At 33.3% G+C, this 16,274-nt stretch overlaps 1 protein-coding gene, 2 long non-coding RNA genes and 2 other non-coding genes across 6 annotated transcripts; 4 read left to right on the plus strand and 1 right to left on the minus strand.

The window, feature by feature from the left end:
* Positions 1 to 695: 695 nt before the first annotated feature.
* On the minus strand, positions 696 to 6,357 carry LOC145166176 (uncharacterized). The gene is made up of 6 exons (XM_079085103.1): positions 5,568 to 6,357; positions 5,020 to 5,485; positions 3,911 to 4,400; positions 3,629 to 3,831; positions 3,302 to 3,537; positions 696 to 3,225 (listed from the first exon to the last, which is right to left on the minus strand). The coding sequence occupies exons 1-6, from the start codon at positions 5,751 to 5,753 to the stop codon at positions 697 to 699; spliced, it is 4,110 nt and encodes a 1,369-aa protein (XP_078941229.1). The 5' UTR covers positions 5,754 to 6,357; the 3' UTR covers position 696.
* On the plus strand, positions 3,642 to 4,639 carry LOC145166177 (uncharacterized). Its single transcript, XR_013740420.1, has 2 exons — positions 3,642 to 3,742; positions 4,074 to 4,639. It is a non-coding gene; the product is annotated as an uncharacterized LOC145166177 (long non-coding RNA).
* A 473-nt stretch (positions 6,358 to 6,830) lies between the features above and the next one.
* On the plus strand, positions 6,831 to 6,903 carry TRNAA-AGC (transfer RNA alanine (anticodon AGC)). The gene has a single exon. It is a non-coding gene; the product is annotated as a tRNA-Ala (tRNA).
* Positions 6,904 to 7,132: 229 nt separating this feature from the next.
* On the plus strand, positions 7,133 to 7,205 carry TRNAA-AGC (transfer RNA alanine (anticodon AGC)). Its single transcript has one exon. It is a non-coding gene; the product is annotated as a tRNA-Ala (tRNA).
* A 5,719-nt stretch (positions 7,206 to 12,924) lies between these two features.
* Positions 12,925 to 15,924, plus strand: LOC145166179 (uncharacterized). Of its 2 annotated transcripts, none has more exons than XR_013740422.1 (6): positions 12,925 to 13,190; positions 14,020 to 14,163; positions 14,802 to 14,880; positions 15,142 to 15,323; positions 15,414 to 15,492; positions 15,583 to 15,924. It is a non-coding gene; the product is annotated as an uncharacterized LOC145166179 (long non-coding RNA). The 2 variants fall into 2 exon arrangements; XR_013740421.1 differs by having other exon boundaries at positions 14,041 to 14,163.
* The last annotated feature ends 350 nt before the right edge of the window (positions 15,925 to 16,274 follow it).

Here is a 16,274-nt window from a genome sequence, read left to right on the forward strand (position 1 = left end):
TATCATAAAATAAAACCAATAAGGTCTCTGATAACATTTGGTTTGGCGTTAGTTGGGTGGCAAAGTGTTTTATGTTTCTTAAAGTACATATCACATTAGCAAACACAATCAATACATCACAATTATCTACATCAACAATTGATGCTAGTGAAATTAGACATGGTGTTATTGGAGAGTGAAGACGAATATATCATACAAACTGAACAATAGCATAAATTCCATCACATCAAATCCCTTTCCTAAAACAATGAATCATATAAGGAATGATTAATTACTTTTGGGAGAAACCATGACTAGCATACAAGATAACAAGAAGCTTACCGATTTAAAATCAGATTCATCAACACAACAGAAAATCAAAATTCAACAATTTTTTTGTGGTCGGTCAGATGAGGAACGATTTGGCTGGATTGTCACAAGAATCGAGGGATCGACTAGGCTGACTCCCATGAATTAATTTCTTCTCATAACGGTTCTTCTAAATAATTAAATAACATCTTAAATTAACCTACGACATTTGTCAAAGAGGAATAAAGCTTTTTGAACTTCAAAAAGTAACAAGAATATTTATTCTATCCTCAATGAAATCTAGAACTGTTTTATAGTCTAATGAATAGGACCCGTGGATGTCAAAGGATCAATAGAAGTCTAATGGTCAAACAAATAACTTTCACAATAAATGCATCGATCAAAACTTTATGGTGTCGCATACACGCTCTCGTTATCATCTATACTTGAATCACCCATTTGGCTTTGTTCATCTTCGATCCTCGTCGGCAATATCTTATCGACTGCACTCCATCCATTTGCATCTGAAAAATCCACTACACTATCCTTAGAGTCCGATGATCTTTGACTTGTCTCTTCAGGTGATTCCGGTGTATGTTGTGCCTCGTTTTGACTCTGATCTATTCCGTCATCATCTGAATGCCAATCATCTACATCGGAATCATCCATCCGCTTCACCGGGATTGGTACTTCATTCTCAAAATCCGATGTCGATGACCGTCTGTTTGTTTCTTCAAAATCAAATGGTTCCGGCCCTTCAGCAATAGGTAATTCCGGCGAATGTAGGGTTTCGTTTTGACTATGATCTATTTCGCCATCTTCTGAATGCCAATCATCTACATCGGAATCATCCATCACCTTCACCGGGATCAATACTTCATTCTCAATATCCGATGTGGAAAACTGTCGAGTTGTTTCTTCAAAATCAAAAGGTTCAGGCTCTTCAGCAACCGGTAATTCTGGCGTATGTCGTGCCTCTTTTTGAATATGCTCAATTCCATCATCTGAATGCCAATCATCTACATCGGAATCCTCCATTTGCTTCACCGGGATCAATACTTCATTCTCAAAATCTGATGTCGCCAATTGTCGATTTGTTACTTCAATATCAAATGGTTCTGGGTCTTCAACAACAGGTAATTCTGGAGTATGTTGTGCCTTGTTTTGACTTTGCTCTATTCCGTCATCTTCTGAATGCCAACCATCTACATCGGAATCCTCCATTCGCTTCACCGGGATTAATACTTCATTCTCAAAATACGATGTTGACAACTGTCGGTTTGTTACTTTAATATCAAATGGTTCCGGCTCTTCAGCAATAGGTAATTCCTTAGTATGTCGTGCCTCGTTTTGACTCTGCTCTATTCCGTCATCATCTGAATGCCAACCATCTACATCGGAATCATGTTTCACCGGGATGAGTATTCCATTCTCATTATCCGATGTCGACAATTGTCGGTTTGTTTCTTCAAAATCAAATGGTTTCATCTCTTCAACAACATGTAATTCCGGCGTATTTCGTACCTCATTTTGACTCTGCTCTATTCCTTTATCTTCTGAATGCCAAGAATCATCCATCGGTTTCACCGGGATGATTACTCCATTCTTAATATCCGATGTCGATGACTTTCTGTTTGTTTTTCCAACATCAGATGGTTCCGGCTCTTTAGCAACAGGTAATGCCGGCATATGTTGTGTCTCGTTTTGACTCTGAATAATTTTGTCATCATCTGAATGCCAACCATTTACATCGGAATCATCCATCCGTTTCACCGGGATGACTACTCCATTCTCAACATCCGATGTTGACGACTGTCGATTTGTTTCTTCAAAATCAAATGGTCCCAACTCCATTGTTTCATCATCATCGTCTAAATTCCAATCATCGACATCTAAATCATCCACTTTTTGTGAAGATCTTTTGGTAAGGTTATGATTAGGGTACGTTTCCTCGTCGTCATCAGAGCTCCAATCACCTGAATCTGAATCGGAATCATCCAATTTCTGATTATTCAAAGCCAGACGAACTAATTTATCACGAACACTCGGTAAAGCAGGTGGTGTTGGAATTTGTCCCGGCTCACAAGTCACCGGCAAAGCAGGTAGATCATGAGGAGCACGTGGTGTCTCTTCATCATCATAAAGCGCTTCAAGTATCATGTTGACAGCATCTTTCATGAACATAATCCTATTCCGAGTCTTCTGCCACCGTTTATTTTTTCTCCCATTTTCATCGGATGCCGGTGACCGCAGTGCCTCCATCCTTGTTTGCATCGCCAATGTTTTTCTCACTTCGTTACATGTCGTATCCAAAATCTGCAAGAAACCACGAACGATCGAAAACAACCGTAACCCTTCGTCTTTCCCCGACTGTCCATGAAAATAATTCCCAGTGTTCTTCACCATTGCCATTATTCGTTTCTCTTCTTCGATCATCCATGTGATATCGGCTTCTGCATACTCCATAAACCTCGTGAGAGCGTCATTAAACTCTGTAGCTCCTTCGGCGGTTGTCATCTCGTCGCTCGTAAACTCTTTCGTTTTCTTCATCATGTTCCCCAATTTTGAAACCGTCGACGTTAGATTATCACCGTCAATGAGTGCTGCTTTTTTCACATCGTTAAGCTCCTCACTTAGCTTCGACACAACCTCCATACCAAGTTTTTTTAAAGATTCCGGTGTTTGCTGGGTTAGATCAAGACCTCGTGTTCTAGCCACTTTAATTCCTTCATATCGGATTATTTCTTGAACCACAAACGACAAAAGCGTCGTTTTTCCATCGGTCCCTTTCACATCCGAAAGCTTCAAAAGCGTATCCAGCTTGAATGCCTGGGCTCCACCACGATACGTACCATCGTTCATTCGATTTCCCGTCTTCAAAACCGCTTCTAGTAGGCGGAGGAAGAGTCTGCTGCTTATAAGTTTGTCGCAAGCTACCTGTAAGTCCGTTGAGTTACTATGAAATTATAGAATTACCCTTGTAAACGATATAGACAAATTGTCATATTAATACCTCCAACGTCGCGAATGATTCTTTAGCCATATGGTAATCCTCGTGAAGGGCACCCATGAACAATAAAGCTTCAAGTCGTTTAAACGCAAATGGGATTTCAACCAAGTCTTTGAGAAAACGTTCAGAAAGGCCAAGTTGGTTAATGTCGCCGTTATATAACCGGAGTTTTAGTTCTTCTTCTTGATTTGGTGCCATTTTCAACAGAGTTGAAATAAGATCAACGGGAAGTTGGGTACCTGAGTTATACAGATATTAATGATTACATACGATGAGAATTAGAATTTGAGCGACATAAAAGACAACGAACGTTACGATTAACGAAATCACCTTTTTTGACAGCTTCACAGACTTGTTCAGTGGTCACGTTCAATGCTCTTAAAAGAATCGCTAAGTTCTGAGATTTTTTTACGTCGATGATCTGAATCAACTTGGCTTGCGGATGTAAGTTCGATTCCATCTTCCCATTACGTTCTTTCTTGTTTTGAGCAGCCACATATCCGAATAGACCCACCATCGTTTCCTCATTCAACCTGTTCGTTTTTAAAGATTTTAGTTTATCCATTTTATATATATATATACAGATACATCTGTAAAAATTTAGAGGCTTACTGGAATGATCCATCTTTAAGATGGTGCCAAACCATAGAACGACCCTGAACAGCATTCACCTTCTCCCAGAAAAACGGCTTTAACTTTACTTTTGGGCTATCAGAATCTCCATCTTGTTTCTTTTCATCTTTAACAGTGGTTTGCGTTTGCTTTCCGGATACAGGTGTTTTCATATTACTTGGTTTTGGTGGAGCAGGGCGACCACCCGGAGGCGGTGGTGGTGGTACTGGAGCGGTAGGTAATGTAGGAGGTGATGGTGGAGCTTTTCGACCTGGTGGTGGTGGTGGAGGAGGCGGCGGCGGCGGTGCTGGTGATTGGAAAGAGGCTTGTCCTGGTAATCGACGGCAAGGTTTTCCAGGTCCTCGAAGAGTGGTTTTTCCTGGTGGGAGTGGTAAAGGTCCTGTTTCCGATGTATGATGGTTGTCGTTGGCCAAATTGGTGGTCTTCGGAGGCCGAACCGACACTTCACTCATGGTTTTTTGTGAAGGACCTTTAATAAAAAATAAAAAACCCACGAAGTTATATCAACTGAAAAAATGATTAACCAATAATCGCATTTAAGATGCTTGAAGAAAATTGTTGGTGTATAATGTTCATGTGGGATGTTATAGGGACCTCTTTTGCCTTTTACTATTTCTTATGTACATGACAACTAAGGCTTTTCAACGAAAATCAAGCCTAAAAGACATTTCACTCTTTTTAATTGATCGTCGAACCAATTCTATATAATTATATGTTCATAAACTTATATGGATCTTTGTGAACATGATAATTGTTATTGTTATACATCGGTCCCATACGTTTTATATATATATATATATATATATATATATATATATATATATATATATATATATATATATATATATATATATATATATATTCTTGTTGTCTGCCTCTCTTCTTAAAGCTCTTTTTGAAACAAAAAACTAAGACTCTAAATATCTAACTAACATTCATCAGGAGTTGGAATCTAACACCTCAGAGCTCAAGACATCTACTCTAATCTCATTGAGTCCCATATCAGTGGTCCACATACGCTAGAGGTCCCTACACTATCCAACATGAACATTATACACCAACTAAAGTATAATCGAACAAAATATGACCTATTTCAGTTTTAGAGCCCTTAGAGCCTACGTCGACAACAAGTTTATTGTCCTTTTGTCCTTTAGCCGCGGGTTTAAGCGCGTCACGTCCAACACAACAAAACAACACCACCGCAAAAACACCCAATGTTGCCACCACAGTCGACACCACAACAACTATCAATACAGCTGACCCACCCAACCCTCCCAAATCTATAAGCTTACGAGAGGGTCTATGATAGGAATTCGGAAATTCATTAGGTGATGTAAGTAGGGCCCGAATAGGAGACCGTTTGACCATAGATGGTGAGCTTGAAGGGTCTTCATGAGTGGGGCATTCCTTCTTCTCAAGATGATCATGATCATCACAATGATATGATTTGAAAAGCTTTTCTTGCCACCCTTGTTTTCTTTCGTTGGATTTTGATGTTTTGGACTTTAAGTAAAGTAGATTAAAATCGTCGCTAGCTATAGGATTTTGTTCAAACTGCAAATAATCATAATGAAGAATCAAATACTAGACAATAACTATATAAGTTTTTAAAGAGATTGGGAATGATCGATCATACTGCATTTTGGTCGATATATTGAGGTCTCCAATCGGGTCCATTGTCATATGATGCTTTTTTATGGATCCAATGATTTCCTTCCAAAAGATCTACCAAAAACACACAAAAAAGAGCTACAAAAACGCCTACATAACCAAGCCTTTTGGCGTACGAGACTGTTGCATTCCATGAAACTGCCCTTTTCATTTGAATCAATGTTTTGTTTATAAAGTTACGCCGAATTGAACATTGATTCAAGCCTATAAATCTATCCCCAAACAAGCTCAAATCCCTTTTGCCTTTGCAATATATAAAGTTTCAAAATCTCACTAAATTCCCAACAATAATGTGATCTTAACCTACAAATCGAGTCTCCAATCAAACCCGAATGCTGACAATAATCAAAATTTCCAATCTTTTTATGATTCTTGTTTCAAAATGAATCTCCAAACAAAACCCACGATTTCTTTCTCGGATAAATTCCACAAGATTTCTCTGTCAATTGAGAATCAGAAACAAAACTTACAAGAAACTCACAAATCTTTTTGCCTTCAAGATGATTCGAAAAGATTCAAACCCAAATTAAGACAAAAAGATATGAAATTTCTTAGCCCATTTCTGACCCCCAAATGTAGGAAAAAATGAATCCCTTATATGGGAATTGGTCGAGTTGATTGAAGAACTCGAAAGATAGTTAACTCGAAAAAGCTAAAATGTTGGGAAAAAGTGAAGATTAAGAAAGAATAATGTTGAAAGAAATTGGCTCTTGGGGGAAATTTCTCGATGGGTTGGCCAAGGTTGATTGATTTTTAGGAAGAATAATCATAAGAAACAAGAAAAGTGGAATGGCCACCAGTATATAATTTTCTCGACAAAAAATGATTTCGAACGGTTGTACTTCATCAAACAAAATACAACATTTTCTATTAAATTTTGTTTAGACATATATTTAATTTATAAAACCAAATCATTATCAGTATAGTTTAACAAAATGATGACGTTTGTTTGCATTTTTTTAACAAAATAATAATACAAGTTTAAACTAAAATCAATATCGTTTTTTTTTTTTAACTTTCTAACATACAAAAAAAAAAGTTGTGTTACCATCAAAACCCTTCTATTTTCATAAGGCATGCATCTTTATTTGTCAATATCAAACTCTAAGTATATTAAAAGTAGCGATTTTGTATGAAACAGAAAAGTATCTTGCTATTTTCGTTTTTTGATTGGTCTTTTTGATAAGCATAAGTTCAGATCTTATAAGTTAGATATATAGACGCACATGGGGATGTAGCTCAGATGGTAGAGCGCTCGCTTAGCATGCGAGAGGTACGGGGATCGATACCCCGCATCTCCAAACATTTTGAATTTTTAATTTCATTTCCGTCTTTAATATGAATCTATATTGAAGAGATCAATAAATTCAAAGCATGCGGGATGTAGGAGGATTGCTTCTACATTGAAGCGCTTGAGCTTTTATGTTGCAGAACTTCAAACTATGTCGAATCAAACATAAAAGTGTTCCTTAAAATTTGTGATGATTATTATGGTTTTCTAAGTCTTTTCAAGTGAGAAGAATACAAAATGGGGATGTAGCTCAGATGGTAGAGCGCTCGCTTAGCATGCGAGAGGTACGGGGATCGATACCCCGCATCTCCACCTTTTATAAAATAATAATCTCCACTTTTTTCAAATAATGTCTGTTGCCAATCGTGTTGCGCTAGATCATTTAAGTTGGAAGATGAATTTTTGGTGAAGAAGTTCAAAATATGTTGGATATCAGGTATGCATTTTAACTGTTTGATAAAATGCATCACTCAGCTTTTTTAAGTTTACCATTGTTTTATGATGATTTATTAGTGGGTATCATTGCACGAACTAACCACATGAGATGAACCTGCCATATGAATAGTTTGTCATGCTTTCTTTTGCATATCCACAACGTTCATTGTTTGAAAAAAGATAACCCAGCATCTAGGTCTAACACATATTGTGGCTTGAAAATCTATTGCTAGTGATTGTTCCAGATGATATTGTTGGTTGTTAGAAAAAATAATAGGTTACATACAGTTATTTTATATTGAAAATGTGCTAATTGGTATTTTACGTTATTAGTGGTTGTTCAATAACGGAAACAAAACAATAATTATGAAAAAATTGCAACAAGAATGAACAAAAGAATGGCCAAGTAATCAACAATCTTATTTGTGTGTGATGAATGCATAATAAAAAAACAAAGGAAAGTACGAAGAGATTAAGGAAACAAAACTCTAAAACTATGATGGAAAGTGTTCAGTGTACATCGCTACAAGTAAATTGATCAAACTCACTTATTCCTTATTTATAGTAATGGTCCCTAGATTTAGTATGTTCACAAAACTCCACCTTGACGTACATAATAAGTAAAACGTTATATTCAATACAAACACATCCTTAAGTGCCGGTGTATTCTTCCTTACCAAACTTGAATCCGTAAACTATGGATAGACGGTTAGAACTTTGCTCTACAAAATTACAATGTGGGACTTATCCCACATTGGTGGAAGAGAAAACCTTTTCCCATCTTATAAGTCTTGTCCAACTCATTTAATCAAATGGATCAAGTAATGAGTTAAACATATTGTGTTTGGGTTGTGGTGTTAGACTAGTCAAATTGGGCTAATACTAGGCTTGGATTATTAAATAATTAAGACTTATGCAACTTTTTTCTATCAAACAACTCAATTTGCACTCCTATGACCTACTGCTTTTTTCTTCTAAGTCTTTTCTTTGACGGATCAAACCTTGTGAAAACCTCGATTGATCCGACAAGTTACCTGCCTCTAGTTTACCCTTTTGCATAAGAATTGAAACCATTATCTCCTTAATCGATCCCATTGGAAATGTCAGTCAACTCTTTGGTCTTGAACCTTAAGAACACATAGTCGACCTCTTTGAAATTTTTTATCCGACGCCAAGTGTGTGGCACCCAAAATTTCACCCCATACAAACAAAAATCAATGAAAGAATCCTAAACGAGGAGTTGCACCCAAAACTTCACCAATCACCCCTATGCAGTTTATATTATTTGAACTCGTGAACTCATTAAACTTTAAGTTTATGCATTCCAATAGGGTTAAATGAGCTTCATAAAAAGAGAAGGTATAAAACCATAAATGCAGTTATTTGAACGGCCTAAAAAAAGTTTTTTGAACGGGGCATGGGATTTGATAATGTATAAGTTTGGTAAACTCGTCTACACGTAATTGGAGATAACAGTTTTTGGTGGAAGACGCATATATATGTTATATAAATATAAATAATGATTTGATATATCACATGACTATGAATTTATAGTCAGTCTTCATGCCAAAATCTTTATGAAAATTAGATGTTACAATTATATAAATGTCGCAAATTATATATAGTTTTTGGAAAATTAGACTCCAAACAATTTTGATAGTCACGGTGTCACGGGGGGCTAACCGATGCCTCCACCGAGAAAACCTAAATTGGCTTCACGTGCTAACACTAAAGCCAGCACACCACCCTTTTTAGCAATCATAATTTGTCTGTAACCAAATTTCCAAATCCAAACCACCGTGCTTTCTAATCTTGTACTATACGCAATAATAACTGTACTTTCTTCTGAACTTATTAATTTCAACCTTGGAATAAATCCCACCATTCAAGCCATGAGTGATAACAAGCCGAATTCCGCCATTTTTATTTCTTCCGAGTTTCTGCAAATTCAGTAGAGTGAAAAAGGTAATAATGTGTTATGTAGGTAAAGCAACGAAGATCTTCATCTTCTTCATTGCCGTAATAGTTGTATCTGGTCTCGTCATCGGATTCGGCATCGTCGGCCACAATACCCATCCCAAATCTCATAAATGCTCCGGCGAGTCTTGCTCGCTGTCGGAGTACTCTCCTCCGCCACCGTTACAACTTCCTTTCCCTTCCTTACCTAATCCTAGTACATCCAATCCATCCGATCCTACCGTTAATTCCAACGCATCACCTCCACCACCACCACCGGAAACCTCTCTGCAACCACCATCGCCGCCGGAAACCTCTCTGCCACCACCATCTCCCCCGGAAACCTCTCTGCCACCACCATCGCCACCGGATACCTCTCTGTCACAACCGCCATCTGCAGCGGTTAGTAATCCATCGCCGCAGCTTCCTCCACCAGTTTCTGTAGTTACTCCTCCTGCTGCAGTTACGGCTGCGCCTCCGCAGGCATTTAGTCCACCGAGTCCAGTTCAGGTGTCTCCAGGTCCAACGAATTCGTCTTAATTGTCTCCATCTTCATATGAATTATTCGTTTATTTTTATTATTTCTTTTTAGAAATCTTACATTGATATTGATCATGAAATTCAGAAATTCTAATTCTCTTGCTTATTTTAACGATTTGACTTTGAAATGTTGATGAATTTGTTCTTTGGTTAAGCGATTGGATTATCAGATTCTTTGTTTCGAATTTGTGTATAGAGAAATCAGAAATCGCATTACATTGGAATTATCACCGTTTTTGTTGATGAGAATTTACTCCATCCACTTCAATGCAAAATATGTTCGACTATAATGACTGATGCATCATTAAATTCTTACCGATGTGATTGATTAAATTCTTATTTCAACATATAATTAAAAATAATCTGAAAGTATAATAAGCGCCACTTTAATAGAATTTCCATTTACATAAAGTATTTATTTTGGTTTAGCATACTATCTATTTTGAAATATCGAATGATATTAGATTATTTTATTTGACTTGGAGTTTACCTCCGTATAATTTTATTTATGAAAAAAGTGATTGAATTCATCATTTATGGTTGACAATATAAAAACAATCTTGTAAAGCAAAAGTAATTAATGATGGCGTGCATTTGAAATTTAATAACTCATTTCTTTTACCAATTTATATGTAAGGTTAACAGAAAATAAAAAATAAAAAATCTATCACATAATGAAATATCTCCCACTCGAAATGCCTTTTGGAACAAATATCTTTCAAGGTCAAATGATTGAACGGATATGGATTATCTTGAAACAAATTTGTAAAAAGAATAATAGTAATAAAAAATTCCAAGATCATCCTTTTGAGTGATAACAAACTTGTGCATAGCAACCACAAGATATTACAAGATGTGTACATGTCTTTGTTGTGGAGTTGAGTGAAACATTATCAATAATAAATTGCATTTGTCTAAGTGTAATCTAGAACGATCAAAGGCAAACAAATAACCCAACCTACTAAGAAGAATAGATCAAGCATAACAAATCCTCGTTGCTCCGAATCCATTAAAGAATTTTTATTTACCATCGACAAACAAACAACCAAGGAATGCAACCTCGGGTATCACCTAGTGACAATCCTACAAAGGTTTAACAAAAATTTAGAAGGCGAAAAAGAAAATATCTATCAATTGGAAAGGCAAATTCAAGAGGACCCATCAAATCACAAAAAAATCTAATAAACACCAAGATTCAACATATAAACTAGAGTAAGATAAAAAATAATTTTAATTAAACTATAAGGTAATTATTAAACAATGATAATTATTAAGCAATGATGAATTCTTTTAATAATTTATAAAAATAGATGTTTTGTTAGTAAGTTCATAATTATATTATGATTGGTTGAAACTACGTATGCATATTGATTTGAATATCCGATCGACAACTGTATTTATAGATATGTTATAAAATTATGATTTTGTACAACGCAATATAAATTTGAATATATATTTAAACAAAAACAGAAACAATCACGGAACTGACATTGTTACATGACATTTAAAAACTATTATAATATAAGAAAATTAAATAGACACAAAAAAGATTACAAATTAAAATGTTGAATTAATGGTCATTTACTAATAATAAGCTATAAATAATAGAATTGTACGAAGTTTTTATAAATTTTTAGAAACTTCTTTATACACCATATCAGATGTTTTATTTGTTAGTCCCCCATGCTTATCTAAATTTAACAATTTTAATCATTCTCTATTTTGAACTCTAGATAAAGTAACATACAATTGTTCATGTGTAAAAACACGATCCTTGAGAAACAAACCAACATTCAATAAATATTGTTCTTGACTCTTATTAAAACTCATTGCAAAACATACAACCAATGAAAATTGTTTTTTTTTTGGAATTTAAATGGGATATTGTTTTTAGAAGGAGTTAAAGGCATATGTAGTGTTATTTGAACCTGTAAAATAGTAGTAAACAATTTAAGGACATATTTTGATATAAAGTTAAGGATTTAATATTTTAAAAAAAATCTTTAATTTTTAAAATAATAAAGAACACTATGAATTAAATAAATAAATAAAACATATTACATATGTAAAATAAAGTAAGAAAATTATGGTATTGGCTAAAATGAATATCATGTACAATAGGTATACGTTGAGACGATTATGTGTCGTATTTTTTCTTGGATTTTCTATTATCCAAGTATAACTGATATTTTTTCTTTCTCTCTAGCATCCGTGACATCCATGTTCTTTTTTAATAAATAGTGAAAAATAATAAATTTCTTGCATATACCCCAAAATGTCTACGCGGAGACTGTATTGCAATGATTAATAAATAGATATTATCATGATTAAATATTTGGTTAAAAATAAACAAAGTTGCATATGCATTTAGAAATTAAAATATATGTTCTTATATTTTATTTAATTTTAAGTTTTTTAATAATAACATGGTACAATTTATTTATATACTAAAAATAAATATTGATTTATAGTTGTAATGATAATAAACTTTATGAAAATAATTTAGATTATATTTACATTTATTTGTTGATACTATTGTATTATAAATTACTTGGTTAAATAATATTCAAACTTCGATATATATTTTTTTGAATTTAAATTTATTTTATTATTTTATTAGGTTTTAATTTTTGCATTAGTTTTTTTGGAACAAATTGTTTATATTTTAAAAAAATTAATGGTTATATTTATTTTGTAATGATTAAAAAAATTAATAAAATCAACAAAAATAATATAATTGGATTTATTTGTTTGCAATATGAGTTACTTGGCAAAATAACATATGTAATGTTGAGTAATTTTGTATTAAACTATTAACATAATGAATAATTGTAAAATATTAGAACATAATTATTATATTTTAGCTTGGTTTGGTTTGGTTTTTTTTATCTAACTAAGTAATGTTATATTTTTAAAAAGCATTATTACGCTATATTTTGTAACGATAAAAGAAGAATTCAAAACATAAATAAAGAAAAATAGTATAATGAAATTTATAAAACTTTATTAACAAAATCAGGTAATAGAAGTAATTTGGGGGTAATAAATGTAAATACTTTAAAATTAAAGGTGTTACATACATAATTGTGGAGTAGTTTAGATGGGAAATGGGATCAATACCTTCAGATTTGGGGGTAATGTTCTCGTCGTTTCAATCTCTTGGAAATGCCGGTGATCTCTAAGCAAGATAAACAACGCAAGTGAAAGTGAAAGATTAATAAAACCAAGATCTGATGGGGAGGAGTAATTACAAGACGACGATGGTTTCATGAAAACGATGACCTATTCCAAGGCGACCTGTTCAATAGGTTTACACGATGACGCAACCGATAACAAAGAGAAGAAGAGGAATTTCGGATTAAGCTGGTATATATATTTTCATGATATAAACGTATTATGCTCAATTCTTATACTCGGATTTTTTTAGGAATTGCGTTTCAAATCTTGGCAGATTTTTTGAAAATTTGTTTGATTTGCTGTTGAATTTCCTAACAATAATAATTTCATCCCTAATTTCATATAAGGGCATTAATCCGGATGTATGTGTTATTTGCAAGGATTTGTGATTTTCCTGAATAGGAATCCAATTCCATTCCATTATGACATTGGTTGCAAATGAGTACCAAATTGAATCTAATTGAAATTCACAAATACTTTGACATGTGGATTTTAACATTCCGTCCTAAAGTATAGGAAATCAAATTTACTCGGATACCTTTTTGATTTCAAAAGGGTAATATATTTTTTAATCAACATTTTACCTAAAAATAGTAAATGTATGAAATAGTAACATAGAGTAACCATCTTAGCTTTTTAAGCAAGCGAGTGCCTACCACTATTATGTTTTTATTGGTTAATGCAATGTCTAGTGAGTAATGTGTTATATATATATATATATATATATATATATATATATATATATATATATATATATATATATATATATATTCAAATTCTTGAATGAAGGCTAGATTGCTTGTAGCTAGAAATGTTTGTAAATTGATTTTAATAATTAATCTTTTTTTGGAAGTGTTGACATTATAATAAACAAATCATTATTTTTTGTTATTTTGAACAAACTCATCCACGTGCTTATGGGGAAATGTTGAATTTTGAACCGGTAACATTGATTTTTAATCCATTTTCATTAAATTTCATTTAAGTATAAAATTAATATGTTCAATTTTAATTGTAGTAAGATCCCGTTTATGTGCAGTCGATTGTATTCTATGAACTTGCTTTCCACTTCAATCCCCATTATTGTGTAGAGGCATGCAATAATCTTGGAGTTATATATAAAGATAGAGACAATCTTAATAAAGCAGTAGAGTGTTATCAGGTAATTAAATTTTCTTTTTACACTTTTCAGATGTCCAGTAGATGTTGATTTACTTTTAAAAGATTATATTTTTTTTATTTGAAGTTAGCTTTATCAATCAAGCCCAATTTATCCCAGTCTTGTAAATAAAAATCTGTCATTATTTATTTAAAATATAAAAAGACAATTATGCCATTTTCTATTAATCTTGCACCTTCTGTTAGAAGGTAATAAACTATATTTTTGGTATTTTATCACAAAAACACAAACATCATAGGAAGGTAGTAAACAAAATGAACAAATGGTTCTTGAGTTTGAAAAGTACATTATTAATTCAATGCTATGAATAATGATAAATAGTCACATCGACACAAGTAATTGTTGTTTCTTGTATTCGAATAACAGGAACATAAAAAAGATCTAAATTTGATGTCAATAAACACACAAACAGAAACAGAAACAGAAACACACACACATTCATACATAAAGGAACATAAACACAAACACAAACACACACACATAAACAATCAAAATCATCAACTAATAATAAAATAAGTTTAGCAACATAGACACAAAACAGGAACAAGTTATTGAACTGAACTTCTCTATAAATTATACATCAATATGTAAATAATGTTTTTTTTTAATTTTTTGTTTAGGTACCCATTATGGTGATAGTATGAAAAACAGATAAATAAAATGGATCTCAGCCGGCAAAGCAAGCATTTCTGTGAGAAGGTAATAAACTATTTCTTGGTATTTTATCACAGAGACACAAAAATCATAGGAAGGTAGTTAGAAAAATGAACAAAAATCATACAGTGCTTTCAAACATTAAAATACAGATGGTTCAAAGGTGGTAAACTTGCAGAAAATGTCAAAATTTTGGATATCAGGAATCAAAGACATGTAATTTAATGATAAATAAAAAAACAGAAAAAAGGTGTTGCAATCGAAATAAAGCTCTAACCTTTTGTTCTTTTCATCCATTATTCTTAGTGTGAATGGCTGATGGAACTTATGATCAATTACAATGAAGCTGTCCAGGAAGGAAGGTTTGAAGCAGAAGAGCGTTTGCAAATAAAACTAAGACGCAGATTCGTGGATGAATAATATATGTATATGCATTTATTTGAGCCTGATTTTTGGGATTGAAATTTCAAATTTCAAATAATATGCGTGTAAGTTTTGTATAGATTTTTAGTTTCCTTTTGTATTAGAGATATATTTAGTATAATAAAAATTAATTCAATTTTTTTCCTTATTTTCAGGGATATGATATAACTTGAAGATACACAGATAGTTCAAAACCGGAAGCAAAATTAAAATTCCAATTATATTTGACTAAAGGTATTTTAGGAATATTTTAGGACAGAGATAATGAAAACTGAAATGCACCAAATTCGGCAACTGATTTGAAATTTAATTGCTGATATTTAGGGATACAAATGTTGATATTGATAACTGATAATGCTGAATTGAAGTAATTTCGTGGAATGGTGGCGTGACAAATTGAGCGGGAAAAAATAGAGTATATTGCTGGAGAGAGTGTCACGTGTCAAAAATGAGGTCTAAAAGAGGGACACGTGGCGTTTAAGGGAGGTTTTTATTAAGTATGAAGATGAAGACTTGATAGCGAGACCAACAACTTGTGTCAAAAATCAAAATGATGTGCAAAGCAACACCACAAAACATGCTAATATATGTGTTAAGTGTTAAAACTTTTACTCCAAAATTGCGGGCGTTAAAATTGGAGATAAAGAATATTTATTGCCAACAACATCTTCTCAGACGAGTCGTGTACTTTATTGAACACTTGACATGCGTTAGACTCGAGCAAACCCTAATAACCAATGAAATCCCCAACTACACTCCAACAAAACCTTGATGATCAAATAGTGCTTATTAGTAGGGGTACTCAAAACCAAATATTCAAGTTATTGGATATCCAAAATGGTTAATAACATAAAAACCACTATATTTTGATAACTTTTCAATTTTAACCATCCAATTTTATTTAGTTCTAAAAAAATCACCTAATTATTGATAAAAAAAAAAATTATGATAACCACTATGACCTACTAATGTCGGCCATATAAAGAATGCCTCATTTCTTGTTCTGCAAAAACCAC

The sequence above is a fragment of the Lactuca virosa genome, chromosome 3 (genome assembly GCF_052849685.1).
Source record: "Lactuca virosa cultivar CGN04683 chromosome 3, Lactuca_virosa_CGN04683_v6, whole genome shotgun sequence".
NCBI classification, from domain to species: domain Eukaryota; kingdom Viridiplantae; phylum Streptophyta; class Magnoliopsida; order Asterales; family Asteraceae; genus Lactuca; species Lactuca virosa.

Excerpts from the sequence above, each read along its gene's own strand:
- LOC145166176 (XM_079085103.1), bottom strand. The coding sequence starts at position 5,753 with ATGAAAAGGGCAGTTTCATGGAATGCAACAGTCTCGTACGCCAAAAGG. Across the intron at positions 5,486-5,567 it reads AATATATCGACCAAAATGCA|TTTGAACAAAATCCTATAGC; the intron begins GTATGATCGATC and ends GATTATTTGCAG. Across the intron at positions 3,538-3,628 it reads CTGTGAAGCTGTCAAAAAAG|GTACCCAACTTCCCGTTGAT; the intron begins GTGATTTCGTTA and ends TGTATAACTCAG.